Here is a 25527-nt window from a genome sequence, read left to right on the forward strand (position 1 = left end):
GGACTCCTGGTCACATTGGGATACCAGGTAATGAAAAAGCTGACAAAGCAGCGAAGGAAGCCCTGGGCAAACCCGAGACCGACTCCACGTTGGTTTCTGAGGAGGATGTAAAGGTTGCCTTGTGGAATTTGGTTCTGCATCGGTGGAAGGAGGCTTGGCGGTCCTTGCAAAATAATTAACTTAGGGCAATAAAATCGGTCATTTTACCATGGCCCTCTTCCATCCAGAACATTCGGAGGGAAGAGGTCATGATTCCGCGCCTGAGTATAGGGCACTCTGCCCACACTCACTCGTAACTCTTTGCGGAGGTAAAAGTGCAGCCCCGCTGAAAGAGTGCCTCCAACGCCTGAAAATAAAGCATATCCTGACTCAATGCAGCAATTACCAAATGGCCAGAGAAAGGTTTAATACAAGAGCAGATTTAAGTAATATTTTAGGGGATGACTCTGGCCATATGAATAGAATTTTAACTTTTTTAAGGGAAACTGGCTTAACGAGGCAACTTTAGCTAGGGTATCATAATTTTAAAGCCTTTTCTTTTTTAACAATTAACTATTTATTTATTTATTTGTACACTTATTTACATATTTATCAATAAAATGGAACTGAGGTTCTAATCATCTTGAAAGTGGTGCAAAATGACCGTAGCTGTCGACACACCTGACAAACCCCCAACACTACTACTACCACTACTAGAAGTGATCCTCAGTACGGAAAGTGGTTCGCTGGAGATGAAAGAGTAATGAATGATGATTTATTTTGTTTAATGCACACACAATGGTGTCTCAAAAAACTTCTCAAACTCCAACGCAAGCAAGCAGGGGCATGGATCAAGTTTTTTATTAAAAGAAAACCACTCAACTTGGTGGAGATGAAGGTATGCAACATGCATTTTGTCAGTTTGCTGTTAGACATGACTTTTGGGAAACTGAGAGAATTATGTATTTATTTATTTATCTATTTATTGACTTAAATGGGCGAGGTTGAGACTAATAGTCCCTTCTTCAACCTGTCAGAATTATACAGGAGTAATTCCTGCAAAAGCACACCAGTTGACTCCTCCTGCATCGACCGCCAGCAACTCCTTTGATGGGGAGGAAATCCCGTCGGAAGGAAGCTCCACCCACAGACAGGAATGCACCATGACCATTCCTGACTGGATGATGGAACTGATAGGAGGAGGAGGTGAGCCAGCAGCGCTGGAGGACAACTCAAAGGATCACCAACTCCTCAAAAGATAGACAACTCTATTTGGCCACTAGGGCTCTTCCTGGGTGGCTGGGTGCTTCTGGCTTCCCGTCCATGTCGGGAGGTGCAAGTGATCACATGTGTACATATTTGGATTTCAATATATAATAATATACAAATATCGATTATAAAAATATATTTTGGGAACAGAGTTTACTAAACCACGCCAAAAGATAGTATTTCCATTACTAACACAGTCCCATTAACCAGTGTTTGGAGCCAGATAAAGCTGATCTTCTTGCTTAATACCACAGTGAACTTACAGCACAGGTTTGCCAAAACTTTTTTTCCCCGGCCGTGAGCTAAACCATCCAAGGATGCTCTAAATAGATGAATACCTAAGCGTCCACAATTACCTGAGGTCCATAGGGAGAGAGAGGGATCACAGGGAGTACCCATCAGGAGGAGGAGGCCTTTGGTTGATCCAAGCTAGACCCTTGCTATATAATCAGTGTGGGTCACTTGGGAGGACTTTGTAAGGGTTGAGGATCCCTTTGGGGTCCATGATGGCCTTGATCTGTGCCATCAGCTTCAGAGCTTCAGCAGACTTGGAGAAGTGAACCACAGACGTCTTCTTGAATCCGATGCCATGCTCAGCGCTGACACTGCCACGGTGCTTGGCTGTCCACTCGTAGACAAAAGGTTCGATGAGATCAAGGAGGTCTCTATCAAAAGATGGGGCGGTGACGTTCAGATGGAGATTGCCGTCACCTTGAAATAGGATGCAGGGTAATGAGCGGAACGGTCAGAGAGGAGAACTCTACATATTATCTCCTTGATGCTCTCAGTGTTTGGGTGAGCACTTCTGGCCCTACAGCCGGACATGCTCGCCCGAACCTCACCATGGGCCTCTATCCCATGTATCGGAAAAGAAGAAGTAGCCATGCTGTTATCATAAATGCATACTTGAATTTTATCATCCTACAAAGGTAGCAGTGATGAATGGAATGTGTGCAGGGAAAATACTTGTAGGCCACTGACTATTTAATGCACCCATTGCGCTTTGTTCTTACGAAGGAGAGCACCGAAAAGGCGCCCGAACTGTTTTTCCCATGGGTTTAGAACGGGATACTCGTGTAAAATGCAGTTTTGGGATTTAGCCAATATATCGGCAACGCAATAGACGAAGGAAAGGATGTGGATGGATGCAGTAATTGTTGATTTTTTGACAGCTTTTGACCGAGTGCCTCACGATAAATTATTGTTAAAGTTGGATTCGTTACCATTGGACTTGAGGGTAAAACAATGGGTAAAACATTTTCTTTGCGGCGGAACTCAAAAAGTAAAATTAGGGGATACATTTTCAAATGAGGCGAGAGTTTTAGCAGGAGTTCCACCAGGCAGTGTTCTAGGGCCATTACTCTTCCTAATTTATGTAAACGATCTACCATACAATTTACATTCCCAAATAAGACTGCATTATATACAGATGGAAAGAGCATGTAAATGACCGTGTAATACTACAAAATGACATCGATCGCCTTGGTGACTGGGTTACAAATAATAATATGAGCATTAATATAAGTAAGAGTAAGCATATAAATTTTTCAAATAAAAAGAATGCAGAAAAGGACATTTACACCTTCTTTGGAGAAAGAATCCCATGTACCAGTCAATACAAATATTTAGGCATTTACCTCACTAGGGACCTGGGGTGGGGAGTTCAAGTAGATAATTTGACACGGAAGGCTATTGCATTGGGTAACGAGAAATTTAAAAGGAAGTAGCGTAGCCACAAAAGAATAAGCATATAAGGTACTGGTTATTCCTATCCTAGAATACTCCTCCATAGTATGGGATCCATATGAGGTGGGACATATTAAAAAGATAGAAAAAGTTCAAAGAAAGGCAGCAAGATATGTACTCGGAAGGTACAAAAGAGCAGATAGTGTCACAGAAATGTTTTGGATATACTGAAATGGGAGAGTTTGAAAAATAGAAGAGTTGGTTAGGCGCGATGTATAGAATTGTTAAAGGACGAAGCATGGGAAGATTTACGGAAAGAGATAGAAAAGCCTAACTTTAAGGAAAAAAACGACCATAGTTTCAAAATAAAAATAAGGACGCAAAAAACAAATAAGAAAAAATACTCTTTTTTGAATAGAACTATAACTGATTGGAACCAGCTGCCTGGAGGTTTGCTTGAGCCCTTTCCATCCGATTTTAGAAGTTCAAAGTATAAATGTAAAGCAGCCACTGGGTAATAAACTTCATTGTAGTTATTAAAATATTGTTTGTATGTGATGTGGACGGCATTTTGTATGTGATGAGGAAGTGTCATTGTATGTAAAAATATTTTGTCTCTCATCTGTTTTTATAGTACCTATATGTATGTAATTTTCGTTGTAAGAGTTATCTTTGATCAAACTTGATCGTTGCCACCAGGAAAAATCACCTAATTGCAACGTAATGATAAATAAATAAATACATAAATAAATAAATACATAAATAAATACATAAATAAATACATAAATAAATACATAAATAAATAAATAAATTAATTAATTAATTAATTAAACCCCCGACGGTTCCCCAGTAAATCAGCGAAACTTGGGCCAACTCCACGACGCAGTGCCCGGAGGAAAGACGGCGGAGGGAACTGCAAAATATTTTCCCTTAGAAGTGCCAGATGGTATATAATTTTGGTTTCGCATGCCGTGGGGTTAAATTACAAGAAATTATGCAGGCATTTAAATCCTCCTCCACACTTGAAAAAAGTGGAAATGGGACAATTTTATTTTCCGGATGTGGTCCACCATTCCCACTTGCTGCGTGCGCTCCATTCCAGAAATTACCTGATTATTCTCGCAGGACTGGGAACTAGGTGACGTACGCGGTTGAATTTTAAATGCGCGAAATATTATCATAAATACTGGGCATTTTTAATCCTGCGACGTCTAAGGGTCCATGCTGATTCCGGGAATCATCGTCCTAATCGGCGAGCGTGTCGGTCATTCCGGGAATTACCGAATCGTTCACTTCAGATAAGAGTTATCTGATCTCAGCGCTTGGGGAGAAACTGATATCCGGAACATGTGGATCAAAAAAGGATCGCCAAAAAAAAGGCAGTTCATGGAAGACGGGATTGTGGCCAAGAAACAGAGCGAGGAAAAGCCTGGAAAAGAGAAACCGAAGACGGATGCTACCTCCCCTTATGTCCATGGAACGGCTGAAAAGATAACAGGCATGATGTAACAACTAGGTTCTCCACAGCAAGGAAGATCAGGTACTCGTCGAATTTAGTACACACCGTTAATGATGTGTCGACGCTTTAATTTGAATGAAGGCGACAATGGGCACGTCTTTCCATGGCAACCGCGTTCAAAATAAATAATAAATATGAGTGGCGGACGACTCAACTAAAATTAAATAAAAATGCTTAGAAATCAATTGAATGTCAACGGAATTCAGTTCGATGGCACTTTGCCTTCTCTGAGTTTATGTCATATTTAATCATGAACACTCACAGAAAATCGCGCTTGATTTAAAATATTTCTTAGGCGAAGAAATACGTATTACACTTATTCTAGCATTGAGGACGATCCATTTACCTTCCCTCTCAATGTATAAAGTATGATTCAATGACGTCATTAGAATAAATACATTGTCTCGAGTAAAAAGACGAGGACATGTCGCATAACGAGCAGTATGAAAGCCATGAAAGGCGAAAAGATTCCCTCCAGTTCTACAAGTGGCACTCGGGGTGGAGGACCCAGACCCATGCTCACGGTGGATTGGTGTCCAAGCCATAGTGACCATGCCAAAGTCCCGAGGCTGTGGCTGGGGTCCACGGCAGCTGCACTTTTTTCTTCTTTCCTTATCCTTTTTTAAAAATGCTTTTGACATTCACTAAATGGCCTAAAAAACATAATTTTCCAAGTCCCCATTGTTGAGATACCCCGTGTACCAGAAGGTCGCCGGTTCGATCCCAGGTCATGACTGATATGGCAAATTATTTTTTCATAATTATTTTTCCGTTTTCCAATGTATTTTTCTTTAATCTTTCGATAATTTGCATACCAGATGAATTATCTACTTTGTAAATCATGTTTTCTTAAACGGTGCTATGTTTTACTTTCAATTTACTCCATGTACCAACATGCATAGATTTCCGTTATTAATTTCCGATCCTGCGAGAGACAACTATTGCTTTTTGTTCATGATATCCTTAATTCGGAAGAAAGCAATGTGTGAGAGTCGACGCGATAGTTCAGGATTTTAAGAAAGCCTTCGACAAAGTACCGCATAGCAAGCCACTCACACTTAACCTACGTTAACAATTTGCACTCCGTAGTCACTAGTAAGGTACGTTTGTTTGCCGACGATGCAATGGTTTACCGTGATATCCGCGATCTTTAAGGCGCATTAGCTTCATCATATTATTTTAAGTTTACCCAACGCTGATTCGAAACTTGGCAATCGGAATTGAACTTAAAATAGGGCGTTCCCTTCCGAAGGGCTACTGCATCGGGACCGCCGAAATGGAGTGTTTAGACTGGAATACCAGGGTGTTACCCTCGCTCGCTCACGATCTCTCCTGGGTGCAACACGTGGGCAGGGAATATAAGCAGACGAGCCAGCGACAAATTAGGATTTATTAGAAGATTATTTGGTAAATGCGATGAGAAGGTCAAAGAGTAATTTTACCTTTCGCTGGTTGAGGCTCAATTATTGAATATGCTGCTAGTATGTGCATGGGGTAATCACATGAAGTTGGATTAATTGTCGATTTGAATCGCGTGCATCGTAGAGGAACTAGATTTTTAAAACTTTTTTAAGATAATTTTAGTAGCATATCGAAAATATTGGAGAAGCTAGGGTGGGAAACACTTAATGGAGCGAAGGTTAAATTACAGATTACATGTCTAGCGTAAACTGCAAGGGAGTATCTTTAACAATGACGTTGAAAATGTATTATCAACCCCATCTCACTACGGTAGGAGAGATCATATCAGTAAAAGTAGAGAGATTTAAGATGTAGAACAAATAGATTTAAGATGTCATTTATGCCACTAACGATTAGAGATACTAATAACATTGTTCGACCGCGGTAGGGTCATATTCGGGTCAACATTAGTCTGCCGTACATTCAACCCTTGCCACACACCTTTGTGGTGGCCTGCAGGGGACTAAAATATCTAATGATCATTACTAAAGTTATTTCCCACGATTAATATTCCATTTATCGGCTAACGATTAAAACACTACCATGTTTCCATATTGTCAAAGAGATATAAATCTTGAGCGAACTCAAAATTTACAATACACACACACAGACACACACACACATATATATATATATATATATATATATATATATATATATATATATATATATATATATATATATATACACATAATATTAGTAGGACGTTGAAGACTGTAATAGAGGGGAGAATGTTAGGTAAACGAGGAAAGGGCAGAAGCAGGATAGGGATGTTGGATCAGATGAAGGGAGGGAGGAAGTACTCAGAGAGAGGGACCTGATGTAGACTAGGTTGCTGGATTTTGTGTTTTTTTAGGCAACACAAAATATTTATTTGGTAGTCTTGTACATCCAAAAACCTACCTTAGCCGGTATATTACCTAATAATAACAATATATACTAGCTGACCCGGCGAACTTCGTACCGCCCTACAATAAATGAACAGTTTAGTTAAACCGTTTGTAAATCAAGAACGAATGCACCAATTTTAATCATGCTTGACTTGTTACAATATCATCAAGAAAAAGTTCAATAAAACTAAAGTAAAGCATTGCAATGCCTTGTAAGAAGGACATTTTTTTTATTCAATCTACATACTTATACGAGTATATACACTCCGGTTTATTCTCTTGAGTCAAGAACCTTCTTATATAGAACATATTTTGTTTTGTTATCAGGCGCAAGAACAAATAAAACGGATGGTTTACTGACACGTGAATATGCCACACTTTGACCATGAGATAATTATGGATTTTCTATATTCAGACCACAAACACTCAACGATTGGCCTTGTGATTTGTTAACCATCATCGCGAATTTCACACGAATTTTAAATTGAATTCGTTTGAACTCGCAAAAATATTTTGTCTCTTATCTGTTTTTATAGTGCGTGTATGGATGTAATTTTCATTGTAAGAGTTATCTTTGACCAAAGTTGACCGTTGCCACCAGGAAAATCACCTAATTGCAGCTTAATTCTAAAATAATAGATAAATAAATTTGCATGACAGTCCCTATCTCATATTAAATTAATCATTTCTCTAATATATGAAAGAAGACACTTTGCCTTTCCACGTAGAATTTTAGTTATTGTGACCTAGGTTTCATTACAGCGTAACATCTTCACATTTTTTGTTTTAAATATTCTCGTAGTCCGTTAAAACTTCGCTTGCTGTTTTAGGATATTTTACCCATTTCTTTGTCTTTTTTCACGAACTTAGTTTTTAACTCTATAAAAATAGCCTTAGGTCCCTGACCCAGTCCATCATTTCCATGATTGTATGGATTTCGGCTGTAGGAGTCACGACGGAATCAACTATCAACCTTTTCAATGTTCCAAGCCTCTTTTTAGTTCATTGCCATTCTTCTTACGAGCGTTAAACGCAGGAAATTACAGCAACTAACTTTTTAACTCTAGAAATATAATGGGGCCCCCTAAATATATTGGCAGGGCCCACAATTGTCACAAAATTAGAGTGTTAGATTGTCGAATTGATAGATTCAAGCAATCGTTTTTACCGAGTACAATTTCCGACAGCAATAAAAGGGGGAACACCCAAGAAAATAACACATACACCAAGTCGAAAATAGGGAAATGCAAGGTTAAAATCCCCCAATGCACTATCCAAGTCTGGCATCCTAACGCCCCCCGCCGCACAGTGGTCCGAAACCACAGGGAAGCTGGCCATTGTATGATAAATGTAATATAATTAAGTTGTAAAAATAATATAATTCGTGAAAAATATTGTCGAAATTATTAGATTTGATGTTTAAACTGTTTTGCGCATAAAAATCAATCTACGAATTGCATGTTTTAAAAAACCAAATAATCTTCTTATTTGCTTCTTAAACGCCCTATTTGTCGCTGGCTCGTCTGCTTATATTCCCTGCCCACGTGTTGCACCCAGGAGAGATCGTGAGCGAGCGAGGGTAACACCCTGGTATTCCAGTCTAAACACTCCATTTCGGCGGTCCCGATGCAGTAGCCCTTCGGAAGGGAACGCCCTATTTTAAGTTCAATTCCGATTGCCAAGTTTCGAATCAGCGTTGGGTAAACTTAAAATAATATGATGAAGCTAATGCGCCTTAAAGATCGCGGATATCACGGTAAACCATTGCATCGTCGGCAAACAAACGTACCTTACTAGTGACTACGGAGTGCAAATTGTTAACGTAGGTTAAGTGTGAGTGGCTTGCTATGCGGTACTTTGTCGAAGGCTTTCTTAAAATCCTGAACTATCGCGTCGACTCTCACACATTGCTTTCTTCCGAATTAAGGATATCATGAACAAAAAGCAATAGTTGTCTCTCGCAGGATCGGAAATTAATAACGGAAATCTATGCATGTTGGTACATGGAGTAAATTGAAAGTAAAACATAGCACCGTTTAAGAAAACATGATTTACAAAGTAGATAATTCATCTGGTATGCAAATTATCGAAAGATTAAAGAAAAATACATTGGAAAACGGAAAAATAATTATGAAAAAATAATTTGCCATATCAGTCATGACCTGGGATCGAACCGGCGACCTTCTGGTACACGGGGTATCTCAACAATGGGGACTTGGAAAATTATGTTTTTTAGGCCATTTAGTGAATGTCAAAAGCATTTTTAAAAAAGGATAAGGAAAGAAGAAAAAAGTGCAGCTGCCGTGGACCCCAGCCACAGCCTCGGGACTTTGGCATGGTCACTATGGCTTGGACACCAATCCACCGTGAGCATGGGTCTGGGTCCTCCACCCCGAGTGCCACTTGTAGAACTGGAGGGAATCTTTTCGCCTTTCATGGCTTTCATACTGCTCGTTATGCGACATGTCCTCGTCTTTTTACTCGAGACAATGTATTTATTCTAATGACGTCATTGAATCATACTTTATACATTGAGAGGGAAGGTAAATGGATCGTCCTCAATGCTAGAATAAGTGTAATACGTATTTCTTCGCCTAAGAAATATTTTAAATCAAGCGCGATTTTCTGTGAGTGTTCATGATTAAATATGACATAAACTCAGAGAAGGCAAAGTGCCATCGAACTGAATTCCGTTGACATTCAATTGATTTCTAAGCATTTTTATTTAATTTTAGTTGAGTCGTCCGCCACTCATATTTATTATTTATTTTGAACGCGGTTGCCATGGAAAGACGTGCCCATTGTCGCCTTCATTCAAATTAAAGCGTCGACACATCATTAACGGTGTGTACTAAATTCGACGAGTACCTGATCTTCCTTGCTGTGGAGAACCTAGTTGTTACATCATGCCTGTTATCTTTTCAGCCGTTCCATGGACATAAGGGGAGGTAGCATCCGTCTTCGGTTTCTCTTTTCCAGGCTTTTCCTCGCTCTGTTTCTTGGCCACAATCCCGTCTTCCATGAACTGCCTTTTTTTTGGCGATCCTTTTTTGATCCACATGTTCCGGATATCAGTTTCTCCCCAAGCGCTGAGATCAGATAACTCTTATCTGAAGTGAACGATTCGGTAATTCCCGGAATGACCGACACGCTCGCCGATTAGGACGATGATTCCCGGAATCAGCATGGACCCTTAGACGTCGCAGGATTAAAAATGCCCAGTATTTATGATAATATTTCGCGCATTAAAAATTCAACCGCGTACGTCACCTAGTTCCCAGTCCTGCGAGAATAATCAGGTAATTTCTGGAATGGAGCGCACGCAGCAAGTGGGAATGGTGGACCACATCCGGAAAATAAATTTGTCCCATTTCCACTTTTTTCAAGTGTGGAGGAGGATTTAAATGCCAGCATAATTTCTTGTAATTTAACTCCACGGCATGCGAAACCAAAATTATATACCATCTGGCACTTCTAAGGGAAAATATTTTGCAGTTCCCTCCGCCGCCTTTTCTCCGGGCACTGCGTCGTGGAGTTGGTCCAAGTATCGCCGATTTACTGGGGAACCGTCGGGGGTTTAATTAATTAATTAATTAATTTATTTATTTATGTATTTATTTATGTATTTATTTATGTATTTATTTATGTATTTATTTATTTATGTATTTATTTATTTATCATTACGTTGCAATTAGGTGATTTTTCCTGGTGGCAACGATCAAGTTTGATCAAAGATAACTCTTACAACGAAAATTACATACATATAGGTACTATAAAAACAGATGAGAGACAAAATATTTTTACATACAATGACACTTCCTCATCACATACAAAATGCCGTCCACATCACATACAAACAATATTTTAATAACTACAATGAAGTTTATTACCCAGTGGCTGCTTTACATTTATACTTTGAACTTCTAAAATCGGATGGAAAGGGCTCAAGCAAACCTCCAGGCAGCTGGTTCCAATCAGTTATAGTTCTATTCAAAAAAGAGTATTTTTTCTTATTTGTTTTTTGCGTCCTTATTTTTATTTTGAAACTATGGTCGTTTTTTTCCTTAAAGTTAGGCTTTTCTATCTCTTTCCGTAAATCTTCCCATGCTTCGTCCTTTAACAATTCTATACATCGCGCCTAACCAACTCTTCTATTTTTCAAACTCTCCCATTTCAGTATATCCAAAACATTTCTGTGACACTATCTGCTCTTTTGTACCTTCCGAGTACATATCTTGCTGCCTTTCTTTGAACTTTTTCTATCTTTTTAATATGTCCCACCTCATATGGATCCCATACTATGGAGGAGTATTCTAGGATAGGAATAACCAGTACCTTATATGCTTATTCTTTTGTGGCTACGCTACTTCCTTTTAAATTTCTCGTTACCCAATGCAATAGCCTTCCGTGTCAAATTATCTACTTGAACTCCCCACCCCAGGTCCCTAGTGAGGTAAATGCCTAAATATTTGTATTGACTGGTACATGGGATTCTTTCTCCAAAGAAGGTGTAAATGTCCTTTTCTGCATTCTTTTTATTTGAAAAATTTATATGCTTACTCTTACTTATATTAATGCTCATATTATTATTTGTAACCCAGTCACCAAGGCGATCGATGTCATTTTGTAGTATTACGCGGTCATTTACATGCTCTAACCGTCTGTATATAATGCAGTCTATTTGGGAATGTAAATTGTTTGGTAGATCGTTTGCGTAAATTAGGAAGAGTAATGGCCCTAGAACACTGCTTTGTGCAACTCCTGCTAAAACGCTTGCCTCATTTGAAAATGTATTCCCTAATTTTACTTTTTGAGTTCTGCCGCAAAGAAAATGTTTTACCCATTGTTTTACCCTCAAGTCAAATGGTAACGAATCCAACTTTAACAATAATTTATTGTGAGGCACTCGGTCAAAAGCTGTCGAAAAATCAACAATTACTGCATCCATCCACATCCTTTTCTTTGTCTATTGCGTCGCTGATATATTGACTTAATCCCAAAAGCTGCATTTCACACGAGTATCCCGTTCTAAACCCATGCTCGTGTTTGAATAGCCATCTATCTCTTGCCCACCATTCCCGAATGTAGTCAGCGATTCTTTTTTCCATTATTTTGCAAACAACTGAGGTTATGCTTACCTGTCTATAAGTGTTGGCTATTGCTTTATCCCCATATGTGAATTAGGTTATTTAAAGAAAAGTAAACATTCGTTAAAGCCTCAACTAACTGGCTTGCAGAGCACAAAAATCTTTGACTCCTTTCATAATTTGAGGATTTGCTAACATAAGGTTGCAAAGAAACTACTGAATTTGAAATTACATAGTATTTAATGGTTATGCCATAACATTATTGGCAATTTTCAAATAGAGGCAATGCCTCAGCTAGCTAGCATGATCATATGCCAGACATGCACCCCGGTAAAAAGTTGCACTCGTTTGAAAGTTCACTTCACAACTCTATGATTCTTAGGTAACATTGCTTATCCAGATCATTCTTCACAGTTGCCATGAACATTCACTTTAAAAAATTCCAATATGCAGATATTTCTTTGCTAAAATTTCTTAAAAAAATTTCAGCATAGTCAGTAAAAAATTTTGCTAGAACTTATTGAAATATGACAAGAGATCAATTTTAAGAGAGATGTAGCTTCAACTAACGCTGTACAGAGGCATCAACAATTCATTTGAATCCAGGACTCTCATATCTAAGGAAAAAAGTACCATTCATTTAACCACCACATCACATTTTAAGCAGAGTGTAAATTATTTAGAAATGCCCATCACATTCTGCAATCCAAACATTTCAGGTATGGCATGGCTTTTGCAACCACAAGTAATTGATCCATGTATGATTAACACTCACCCACATGTCCATATCCACAGCACCGGATGAAGGAAGTTCCCTTGAGCCTTTCCTTCATAATGGAAACTATATCATAGAAGTGCTCCATCGGAAGGGAAATATCATACTTGTATACGTATCCATCCATGGTCAGCGACTGTGTGATGCCCTCTCTCAAATCCCAGAGCATCTGAGAAAAGAAGAGAGATGGTGCTCAGTAAAGAAACGGGATTCAATTTCATTCACCAATCGACATTTATCATGTTTCTTTGCTTCCCTTCCACAAAAAATTGTAACGAAGCTCTAAAACCAGCTTACATCTTATGGGCTGAGGGGGTATTCGTGTCAGACTTTGTCCAATAAGTTGCAAGCCAATTCACGGGGAAAACACTCACTATTACGTATTTTTCCCCTCATCAGGGGAAATCACAAATTTCAAGCCATCCGTCGGAAGGGAAGTTAAGCTGTGGGCCCCCTGTGCCGTTCATTAAGTGTAGGCTGATGCTGACACCGGGTTTCTCTCCACCCGTCATCCTTTCCATCCCTAATGGTGCAAATGACCTTGGCTGTTGGTCGCCTTCCCTAAAACTACTACAAATTTCAATAATAACAGTGTTTTAAGCCAGAAGTAAGGAATAGAGCTTTAATAATTCCTTGAAAATAGTTCCTAAAAACATTACAAACTAAATAATAAATGCATACAATGCAGGGCAATTAGTTTCATCTCACATGTGGTGTAGCTGCGAAACTTATATGAATAGTACCAATTGGGACATTGACCCTCCGCTCAAACACTGTCTTTTACGGTAAACTCAAAGTCTACAGGTACTCATGTAGTATGATAGTGGCATTCCATGAATTCCTTTCTATTTAGTGGGGGTATCTGCTTTTACACACAGAATCTGGGCTGCATAAAAAGTTAAATTTAGATTAACCACATGGGATCTAAAGAGAGAAGATTTCATACAACATTGCATTTAAACTTGGAAGTCATGAATCACACTTCAGAAAAAAGAAACAAGGTGGCTGGAAGGCAATGTGGTCCACCTCTGACTGAGGACATGACATGAGAATGGAGGAAACAGAGAGTGGATTTAGCGAATGCAGACATGGGTACAAAAAATTTACATTCGTTTGGTCTTAATTGGCCAAAGCTTGAGTAACATGTTAAGAAATGGAAAATAAATCACAGGAAAAACAGGATTACTGTTTCAAAAAAATGATTTTAATTGAAGAGAAAAAATTAGCAAGAGGTATGTTTACTGCTGATTTTCTGGGCCAACATCGTGGTGTGATAGATTCACAAAGGGAAATGGGCGGTGCACCACTACATTATCATAAATTTGCCAATTTTTATATGAACATAAGTCTTGTAGAATCCCACAAATTCGTCATAAACTTAAGAAATAGGATGGGCTTTGAGGGAGGACAACTAGGGCACATGGATGAGGTGCCCTTAATGTTTGATGCACCATCAAATAGAGCATATAAATATCACTCTCCAGAAATTGTTTCCTAAGAAAAAAAAACAATTGGTTGACACATGAACAAGTTTTTCTGCATCCATGGACATTTTTTCACTGTGCTTTTTACACTAAAAATCTAATCATACATTTCTTAGCCTCTCATTACAAAACAAAAAGATATTCAACACTATAATAAATGCTCATTCAACTCCACATGCTTCCTTACTCCATTCATTCTGTCGAATATGCACCTATCCTATTTCTACTTTGTACTCACTTTCTCCATACCTATTGTACTGGCTTTACACTGCACTGCACTCACTAACGCCTGCAACCCCTTGGCCGACTGGAAAACTAAAGCTTGGTCACCAGCAAACCTAACTGATTTCATGAATTCCCCAGAGACTTTCATTCCTATCTCCAGTTCTTCCCATGCCTCTTTTACTATCTTCTCCACGCATAAAAACAAAACTGGTATTCTACACCCCTGTCTTACCCCTCCACCAAACACTTCCCATTCTGACTTACAACTAGCCATTTGCACCTGTGGAGTCTGAGACATGCACAGGTAGGGGAATATCCTCCTTTCCCTCCAATCTACTCCTACTTTCCGCAACATATTCATGAAATTCAACCCAATTCACTCCATTGAAAACCATATAAAATTCTACAAAAGAGACAAATTATTGTCTTCTATTTTCTTCTGTATTAGTGACCTCATTACTGCAATGGCATCACGGGTGCCTCTCCCCTTCCTAAACCCAAGCTGATCATTTCCAAAGAAATCATTCGCTCTGCTCACTATCAGCTGATTGATGATCCTGAGAACCATTATCTGCAAGCAATATCACACTTATAGTTCTGTAGTCCTCATATAATGTAGCCTTAACCTTTTTTGGGATAGAAAATAACAGTCTTCCGACCAAACTCCTCTCGCATAAATGCTGGAAATTACTCCATAAAAACTCTTCCTTTCATGCCCTCCCAGGAATACTGTGTACCCCACTCCCTATATCTTCATTGCTAGTACATTCGAAGTGTGTTCACTTTTTGGTATTCCAACTTTCATTTTCTAATTGAAATGTACTTTCACAAATGTATATTTGAACTGCTCATTCATTTTTGCATTACCCCCCCCCCCCCACCCCAACTTAAATGAAGTCAGATACACCCTTGTTTAGGTGGTTGTTTGCAGCCATTATTAAGAATAACCGCACAAAAAGTCCAGCTGGTGAATAGCTTTATTCTGCTGCGTACATTCCTCTTGGGTCCTCCATCGGGTTATATCGTCCATATTGGCTGACGTTTCGATGTCCGACTCGGTCATCGTCTTTTCAGGGCTTCTGAATGCCGTTTGCCTCTTTTTTCCAGACCAGAATTATATGCCGATCCAACGGACATATAATTCTGGTCTAGATCAACCTAAGTAGAATCGACCGTAAACTAAAAGAAGCTCAAAGGCCCTGCCTGTTATCAATGTGTAGGGGCTACTCTACGGTCAGCACTGATGCGTTGTGTATAATTTGCGGCCTACCACCCTTAAAATACGAGATCCTGGAAAGAAATGCTATGATCAAATTACAATCTGGACAAACGGCTAAACACTTCAATCTTGAACTTGATGAAAATCAATATATAAGGAAAGACGTCGTAAAAAAGAGACTGAGGGAAGAATCCATCATTCAGTGGCAATCTGACTGGGATAACAGCGATAGAGGCTCATACACAAAGGACATTTTCCCTGTTATTTGCGATAGATTAAAACTAAAAATCAACCCTTCACACAAATGTACCCAAATGCTATCAGGCCATGGAAATTTTTCAAATTACCTTCACAAAATTGGGAAATCGAGAACTAACCTATGTGATACCGCCAAACACAGAATTGAAGAATGTATCCGTCATGAAAAAACAAGACTAGAAATATGGCATAACATGGCGGTGAAGAAAATTAAATTGCGCGAAATAGTATTATTCTGCTTAAACACCAATTGTAAACTCCTATTTGATTTCGTCACATGAGTAGTAATTAAGCAATGTAAGCAGACACATCTAACACATTTTACTGTCAGTGTAAATTTTCCTATTTAACATGCTCTCTACAACTAGGCGAAAAATCAAAATATATCATACATTCACGATACAAATTATTTTTATCTGTATACATTGTTGTATGTTTCTGTACTTGTGCTGATTGTTGTGAAAATATGTACTAATTGTACTCGAAGTGCCTAAATTCTAATGTTCTGTGTATTCTGTGAATGGTTAAGGGTGTAATTCCAAATGTATTATTATGTATGTTTTGGACACTTGAGAGTTTATGTAAATAACTGTTTAAAAATCTCACATCGAGTAACTTTGGCGATTGAAGACAAAAGGGGAATTTAAGCGTGAGCAGGTATCCCCTCAATCAACATATAGCAGTGTTATATAACTATGTATGTTGCTACTGGAATAAACTATTGATCTACGGGGAGGAGACTCACCGTAGTATTTTTTTTAAAAAAAAAAGATCCAACGGACACTGGGGCCGACTCACTAAGGAGGCCATCAAGATCCACCTCCAAAAACATAATTTCAACAGGGACTCGGGCTTTTACCTGAGAAACACGTGGAAACCAATCCTTAGAGTAATGGGTGAAACCAGGAGGCCAATGGGAAGGCGCCCAGATATAGACCAATCAAATGACACCTGATTGGGGGGAAAACCATATATATATACGGGAAAAAAGAGGCAAACCGCTATTCCGCAAATGCTACCCTCTTTGTAGCCTTTCCTATTCTCCTGTTTCCACCCCAAAGAGGATTTAATCCTAAAACAGGGTTTCCGTATTGTTGTTTTCATGTTTCAACTATATATTTTATATTCATTCTTGTACGCTGTTCTTTACAGAAATAAAAACCTTTTAAATTGAAAGTGGGCAGATGGCATTCAGAAGCCCTGAGAAGATGATGACCGAGTCGGACATCGAAACGTCGCCTGATATGGACGATATATAACCCGGTGGAGCACCCGAGAGGAATTCACGCTGCTGATACGCCGGGAAAACACCAAATCTTTTATAACTTTATTCTGGGAAGTAATTAATATCAATCAGTCAAAGGTATCAGAAAGTGTGTGTTCGCAAAAACTTCTCAAGGCTAAACATGTTTGTTGAATCCCAATCAACTTGCCTTGATTCGAGATGGCTCCGTGGCCAGTGTTCCATCATTAATGAAGCCTTTATTGGTAGCCTGCTCAAGAAAAAGTGACAGCTTTGCCTCATCGTGATCTGAGTTCCCACCAGACGTCTCAATCAGCAAGGAGAATGGAGTGTCCTCGGGCACGGGGCTTTTCAGCTTGAGCCCCGTCACGGCAACCATCAGCGAGTCTCGATCCATGAACTCAAACGAAGAAAGGACTTCGCCCAAACATGACCTCGCCAGGCGGTATGTTGCCAAGACTTTCTCAAAGGAGTCCAGGGCTATTGAAGGTGGCATGAGGGAGAATAAAATTAATGGGGAACGGCGACAATTACATTTTTATCTGCATCACATTGGGACATATAAATGCCAATATTCTCCACTGCATATAACTCCCCCTCATATTTTTTATCTATTTTAGTTTTTTTTGTGTGTGCTTTAACTCTCTTAGTGTGGCGGGCCGATATATCGGCTTTCGTATCCCTGGCAAAAAGTGCGGCGCGCCGATATAACTGCTTACGGAAATGCTTTGTAATCATTTTGGTTTCTCTTGCCGTCCATCCTATCTAATCAATTGCGCCCTGTGTAATGGATTACATTGTCAGCAGTTCTCTGTGAGTTAGAACTTTGTTTTTTTCAGCCTTTAGATTGTAGGCACATTGCCGCAGTCTCAAGGAAAGGGGAAAAGTCCCAATTTGACTCAGTGAGATCAGCCTTTTCAACAAAATGGAACTATGCAGAGGCTGACAAAAAAATTTGCAATTCACTAGTTTTTCTTTATTTATTTATAATATTTTCTACATGTCTTTTTGATTCTTTATTATATTTAAATATAGTAGTTTTATTGAAAAATGTTTTTAAAAAAATATTATTTTTGTGTCTACAAATTGAAATATTATTGCTAAAAAAATATTCTTCAAATTTATAATACTGTAATAATTACATTTACTTTTCAGATGATGTAAATGTATTACATCATTATTAACTACAATATTTTATTTTAAAGTAAAAAAACTGCATATGGATATCTAAACAAATAACTTCATAACGCTTTTCTCCTAAGGTGATACATTTTCCTAAATTAACCTTTCGCACTTTTCACCAGTACCCCTGGAATCCCCGCCGCACTAAGAGGGTTAACTTGCATGCTGAGACTAAGATAAGAAGGGCAGAGAATGTGCCTAAAGTAGGAATGAAAGTGGGAGAGGCTTTACAAGTTGGAGTATATGTACAAGGGTCCAACCTTAGAGCATTGAATACAAACCTGCCAAGGAGAGAAATTAATAATTATCATAATTTGAAGGTGCCCATAACCAAACATCTCACGGAATTTGCTACCATGTACCTTTCACTCTCATTCTTATTCTAATTGGCACGCAGAATGCAAAACTGTCTTTCCAAGTTTTTCACAACAAATAATAGTCACTGTAAAAATGATACTGTCACTTGGCATTTAGAAACCAGCTTGTGAAATACTCACCAAGAAAAGCAACATTCACTGCTTGAGGTTTGGGTGGGCACTGGATGGCCACTTTAGTCACAATACCCAATGTTCCCTCCGAACCAAGGAAAAGATGCTTCAGATGATAGCCAGTGTTGTCCTTCTTCAAAGTCGAGAGACAATCAACCACTGTGCCATCAGCTTTCACCTACGATTGCAAATGGGATTCGAATGACACATGTCCTCTAAGCCAACACAAAATGCTAGTTATAGAACGCCTAAGAGTTACAGGAAGGGTGTAATAGTATAATATAATATATTTTCTTCAATGGATGTATTTCAGTCCGGAAATGATGGGTCAATGGGATATTTTATGCATCATATATCTACATCCACCAAAAAAATTGCCTTAATTCTTCTAAAATTGCAATTAATATTATCAGAGAAGATTATTACAGTGGGAGTAAGTTTCACTTAATGTGCCCTGCCAAAATACCTAATCTCATATCTGAACCAAAACACAGTAATTAACCCAGAGGTTGGTTTGATTACCTGCCACTCATAATGATATATATAAAAAAATTAAAACTGTAGCACATAAGCAAGATATAATGGTTAAGGCCTTTGGGCATTCCTCTACCTCAGGGCATCTCTTGGTCACAACAGCATTCTCCAGCCACGCCGCTGACATTTTCAGTTCAGAAGTGAAGATCTGTCGATTTTGGCCATCTTATATACGGGACTGGGAGCCCTAGGTTGGCTCTGATTGGTCAATTTGGGCATAAATCCAGAATAACCTCTTCCAGCCATTGGCTAGCATACAACTGTCCTCTCGACTGTGGATGTCGTGGTTTTTGGTTATCTCCACAGCCTCCCGGATTAGCCTTGAAAAGCAGTGCCTCTCCCTGCAAATCACCCTTGCTTTCTCAACGTCCACCATGTAGCCCGGTTCAAACCAGATGCACTCCGAGATGGCGGAAAGGCAAAATGTTTCTTCTCTATGCCATGTGCACGTTCTCGCATCCTTAATTTGATCAATCCTCCCATCTGCCCTAGGCACTATTTTCCATGCAAGCATTGCAGCTGGTTGACCTCCCCCCCCATAGAGCAAACGGGAGACCTTGCCTTTAGGCTTGGGAAGACGGTCGCCTGTTTTCTTAAAGGGAGTGAGTGTCGTCTTCACATTGTCAGGAAAGGATTCTCTCTCCATGGCTCCCGCAATATATGAAATAGCGGCATATGCTGCGGGTTTCTCTCTTTAGATTACCCTGGTGCTTTCCCCCTTCCCTTAAACTGTTGTCGCCAAGAGACACCCTAAGGTGGATGAATGCCTCAAAGCCTCAACAATGGCGGAGAAATGCTGCAGAAAACTCAGATTCCAAAAGCAAGCCATGTTTATGCAATTTCATTACTATGATAGATATGCATGCACAGAATTTAAAGTCTTAAGGATTTCTTGACTAGTACCCACTTCATGAAGAAATGCAGTTTTTTACTCAGTCAGACAAGGTAAAGCAGTAAAACCTATGGCCTGCAAAAAAACCTCATAGAATTTGAATGATGTGTACACCTAGAGTGATGGAAATAATATGTGGATGCAATAGTTGACTGTGAAACATATTGAGGATGTAATCGATGGTTTCTGGCTCAACTTGATGGAAGTTTATGTTCATTAAATGAAGAACACAATGTATTTTCCATTGTTCATTATTTTGGTACTACTAGTTTCAACTCTTAGGCATCATCGCCTGGTACTAATTCACTCAAGTTGTGGTCCATTTATTGACCATTCTTGCACGGGAAGGGGGAGGAGAGGGGGAAGGAGAGGGAGGGGAAAGAGGAGGGGTTGTGATCGGGATAGATGGGAAGGACAAGAGGGATGTTAAGCCTCAGGCAAGGCAATTAGCATTAGAGGGGGGAAGGGTAGTTAGATCTTTCCTTGAAGGAAAGGGATGCTTTCAGGAATGGGGTGAGGTGCTAAAACAATAATTTTCGGGGATCGAGATGGTGCGGGGGCTAACGTGCTGGCTTCTCACCAGGAGGGCCTCGGTTGAAATCCCGGCGGTGTTGAATACTTTTCAGAGGCATCTCGATCCCTACTTGAGGTGCTTTGTGGAGGGCACTTTGAGTGAGTACGCCGTCCGTCGGATGGGACGTTAAACTGCGGACCCCTTGGCGCCTTTCGTAAAGAGTAGGCTAATGCCGACGCCGGGTTTCTCTCCACCCTTCATCCTTTCCTGTCCATCCCCTATGGCGCAAATGACCTCAGCAGTCGGTCGCCTTCCCTAAATGCTGTTACTACTACAATAATTTTCCCCTCCCTCTCCTTCCCCCCCTCTCTCATCTACCCATTCCCACACAAGAATGGTATATAAATAGATCGCAACTTGACGAATTCGTTCCTGATGATGACACCTAAGCATTGAAACTAGAAGTATCAAAATAAAGAACAGTAGAAAAACACATTGTGTTTTTCATTTAATGAACCAATTGAGGATGGGCGTTAGGGGGGAGCAAAGAGGACCCTGATTTCTGAACCAGGAGGAAGAAGAAAATGGGGAGGGCCAAGTAAAAGATGGCTGGAAGGCATGATGGAGGGTGATGGAAGGAAGTTGAAGGGTGGAAGAGGGGGCTGACGGCAGTGGATAGAGGGGAGAGTGACAAGGGGGGCTACGGCCCTCAAAGGGCTCTTGCCCCAAGGGCGATGACATTTCAATGTAGATAGGGGGCCAGATGAAACTTTTAAGGAGCTATTTTAATGGTTTAAGTATAGCATATAATTTATTTCAAAATTTTCAAAAAACACATTGTTATTCTTCATTCATTATTAATTTTTTTATTCAGCAGTATTTTTGGAAAGGTGTTGAATACATGTGAATTCTTAATCATGTGCTGGTATGTATCAAGATAGAGCATTACAAGATTTCAAAATGAAAAATTATATTAACAGTCTACCTTTAATACCCCCAAGGTAACTACATGCATATAACTATGCAACTATAGTTGATCTGTGAACAAAATCCAGGAATTTATTTTGGTATTTCAAAAGTCTATAATCCAAGAAATTCTGAAAAAATATATTTATTCTTAGTTCTAGAGCTCTTTCATGAGTATTGAATTTCAGGTAGTGGTCTTGGTTGAGATCACATGGAATAAGGATTGAAATGTCAAATGGCACGTGAATTACCAGTGGGAAATAGGAGTTTTCATGGTGGGCAGAAGCAATAATTAGTCCTGCAACAGCTTAAATTACTTTTCTGAGGAGAAAATGTCAGTATTTGGTAATCAAGTGCACGTGCCAAGTTAAGTTGATGCGCCACACCATCGAACTGAGATCCACGACATGGGCGTGAGCACATTTCGTACGCCACACAATTTTGTGATTCTCGGCAACAACCAGTATTCGGTTGCATCTGCACCATAGTCTTTTGAACGTCTCCAATTACTCACGGCTTCGACGCCAAGGACACTGCCATGCAAACTCCCATAGCGAAGCAGACGGATCCCGCCCGCATTTGTCGAAATGTTCCCGCCAATGTGGCAGCTGCCCTTGGCACCAAGGTCCAGGGGCATCACCAGGCCCCGCTCGGTAACTTCCGCCTCCAAATTCTCCAAAACACATCCAGCTTGGCAAACAAGGACTCCTAAAAAAAATGATTAACAATCATTAAAAACCAAAGGGAGCTGAATGGAAAACAACATTATTTTCGCATTGAAACAAAAATACAACCTATCTGATACTGACACATCATTGATAGGTAATTGACTGAGTTATGACTAAGTCACTATATTAAAATAGCAAGATTTTGGATAGGTTCACAGCCTATTGTAAATTAATAAATGCTGCCAGGCCAGTGCCCTTATTGACATGAAAATGGACAAGTAGTATCATTGTTATTATAAATGGAATTCAAAACTTAATAAAGTATTAAACTGAAGAATAGAGCATCTCATCACTGGTTCACATAAATCTTGGAGAAACATAACATTTGACGTGATTCGACTAATTCTGCTTTGGGTGGAACCCAAAAACATCATTGAAGCTTTCACCGGAGATGTAGCATTTCAAAACATAAAACATAAGGACTCCTGCTCCTAAGTTTATTTTTCTTCACTGATAATTGTGAATTTGCTTTTCCCTCAAAGTTATTTTGTTGTGTTTACCAATCCAAATAACAAACCATTACCTAGAACTCAATGCAAATATGATTTTCACCCATCACATCTGGCAATATTCAAATGCAAAATAGAATCAGCCCCAGAGGAACAGGAAATCAATATATCTACCACACCTGATATCATCTTTTTAAAAAGTAAAGTGACCTTAATTGCCAAGTACACTTCTACTACATTATACTTGGTGATCAATTCAAGGAGTTCAATGATTCTGCATGTCTGACTGTAACAAGCATGAGTGTCCGCTGAAAGTGCAATAACTTGCAAGTGAGTGAATATAAAACCCGTTTCCTCAATTTCCATAATAGAATTTGTTCCCCAATACCGAGCCCACTTCTCAGGACTGATACTAATCAATTAATACTTCAATCTAGTTTCACAAAATGTTTGGGGCTTATACTAAATGATACTCATGACTATCATTCTCACATAGTGTATATGATTAATAAAATGGCTACGGGAACTTTCATGATTTGTGAACTAGTACCATATACCTCAATAAAGGTTCTAAAACTAGTACATTAAGCCAAAATCCGTTCATACCTGTCCTATTGTGTAATTTTGGGGAAACACTAGTGCTAAGGCCTTTTCCATTTAAAAAGAGGTCTTTAAAAGCTACAGTTAACATATCCATCAGAATCCTGGAGGGCCACTGATTTTTTAATTCAAAATAATGTCACTTCTATACATATATATTTTTTGCTGTGAATTTCTAGTAAAAAAATCCAGGTTTATTTTTACCCAATTCATCCATACATTGTCAATTCACTAGGGGAAGACACACTATGCATTTAATTCAGCAGTCTTGGGGTTTATCTAAAAAAATTCCTCAATAATAATAATACTTTATTCATTTTGAAAAATGGTACAACCATATTAAATGCCTCTCATCAGTCTCCTTCGCTTATTTTTAACAAATTGCCCATGGGTGTGAAAAATAAACCCACAGTAAAATGGTTCAAAATTGAACTCAAGAAGCTACTCTTAATCAGGTGCTATTACAGTGTGGATAAGTTTATAAGTGAGAATTTGAGATTGTCAGAGGTGTCAAATGTAAGGTATGAAGTGGTGTTTTAGGGCATTTTTTCCAAATTATACATGGACTCTACTGCTATATTTCATTGAAGTGTGTATTTTCGTTTATTATTCTGATTCTACTTCGCATATCTTTATGACTACGTTTTATGTCACATGCCTGACCGACAGAATGATATAATAAATAAATAAAACAGAAATAATAATACATTATAACCAGATTGAAATCCAAGGCCTAACTATTTAAAGTTTTGTGTAGGATAAGAATGAAATTACTATTAGTTTCATGCCTCTCTGATTCTAAATTTCGAAAGTCTCCCTTCTATTGCATCCTTTAACAGCCCACTCTTCCGTCTTAATATGCCCAGCTTTATTTTTAATATATCTAGTAGCTACTTCTCTTCTCCACATATTATTTAAAGATACGTCGTCACTATTCCTCTCGGTCGAACTCCCTTTCTCCATTACCACATTAAAAAGTATCAATTCGACGATCATTTCTCTCTTTTAAGACCAAGTTTCTGTTCCATTCAGTCCCGTACGAGGCATTACTCTTTACTGAGCTGAACCGATCATCGCCTTTAGACATTTCAATAAAAATAGTTGCTCATTCATTCCTTATAACAGATCCACTAAAATAATTGTTGATTCAATTCTAACCTGATGTTTTATTGATGCTAATGATCTCATTCATCAATACTGTGGATATGACAATCTCATCAAAAACTGGTACACTGCCACCAACCAACCCGGTGTTTCCTCCTTGAGGACACACTGCCAAAACATTATCGTTACAATATTTCAGAATTTCCGATACTTCCTCAGTTGATTTTGGCTTCAGAACAACTTTGCTGGCTCCTAATCCCAGAAAAATGTTTGAAATTCATAAGTCCAAGTAAAGAACATTGGCAATAAAATATAAAATGTAATACATTTACAAGTAGAGCACAAAGTACCTCGCATGGTTTTTAACCAATCCACATTGTAAGATTCTACGTCTGACTTATCGGTAAGAACTCTGGTTTTAGAAAGAAGTGATTCGAAAAAAGAGACGTGTTTATCTGCAAGGCTTGTATAATTCCCTCTTTTCAGATTTGAATACCTGATTTGAGTCAACTCTACAGATGAACATTTTACCGGGGAGGTATGTAAGAATTTTACAACTGTGCATTGGGCCGGAAAATATCTGCAGGGCCTTGCGAGATAATTAGAGAACATCTCTTTTGAGTCGGCGTACGTATGAACAATGAATAAAAATAATACGATCAACAGTCCACTTCGAGGAAAGGAATAAAATTTAGCTGGAAATGTAATATATCCATTAAGTTTGTTTTTTAACTTAATAACTTATTGGCATATGACTTATAACAGTTCAAACTACTCGGTGCGCCCAGCAACTGTGGTCTTTCGCTCTTCCCTCTCTCACTCTTGAACAGACAGGAATATCCAAAAGCCCTACATCCAACGATTAATTCTTTAGTATAAGAGGAGAAAGATTGACAACTTATAGCGTAATCATTTTCAATCATAGAAACGACTAAGACATCATTTCTTTGCCTCGAAAGGTCTTAACCAGATAGC

At 38.9% G+C, this 25527-nt stretch overlaps 1 protein-coding gene across 2 annotated transcripts; it reads right to left on the bottom strand.

Moving 5' to 3' along the window:
• Positions 1-572: 572 nt before the first annotated feature.
• Positions 573-25442, bottom strand: D2hgdh (D-2-hydroxyglutaric acid dehydrogenase). 2 transcript variants are annotated; one of them, XM_071594874.1, is made up of 7 exons: positions 24903-25442; positions 24607-24804; positions 22186-22379; positions 18775-18943; positions 17286-17575; positions 12667-12835; positions 573-1913 (listed from the first exon to the last, which is right to left on the bottom strand). In XM_071594874.1, exons 1-7 carry the CDS (start codon positions 25162-25164, stop codon positions 1780-1782), a joined length of 1416 nt encoding a protein of 471 aa, XP_071450975.1. In that variant the 5' UTR covers positions 25165-25442; the 3' UTR covers positions 573-1779. The 2 variants fall into 2 exon arrangements, with proteins under 2 accessions (XP_071450975.1, XP_071450974.1); XM_071594873.1 differs by having other exon boundaries at positions 573-1959.
• Positions 25443-25527: the final 85 nt, after the last annotated feature.

Source organism: Hetaerina americana, unplaced genomic scaffold, assembly GCF_022747635.1.
Source record: "Hetaerina americana unplaced genomic scaffold, ioHetAmer1.1.p SCAF_7, whole genome shotgun sequence".
In the NCBI taxonomy this organism is placed as follows: domain Eukaryota; kingdom Metazoa; phylum Arthropoda; class Insecta; order Odonata; family Calopterygidae; genus Hetaerina; species Hetaerina americana.

What these genes read in the sequence shown, in the direction of transcription:
- D2hgdh (XM_071594873.1), bottom strand. Translation starts at nt 25,164, where the DNA reads ATGTTCTCTAATTATCTCGCAAGGCCCTGCAGATATTTTCCGGCCCAA. An exon ending in GTGTCCTTGGCGTCGAAGCC is followed by an intron (nt 18,944 to 22,185) that starts GTGAGTAATTGG and finishes TTGCAATCGTAG; the next exon opens with GTGAAAGCTGATGGCACAGT. An exon ending in CTGTGGATATGGACATGTGG is followed by an intron (nt 1,960 to 12,666) that starts GTGAGTGTTAAT and finishes TCCTATTTCAAG; the next exon opens with GTGACGGCAATCTCCATCTG.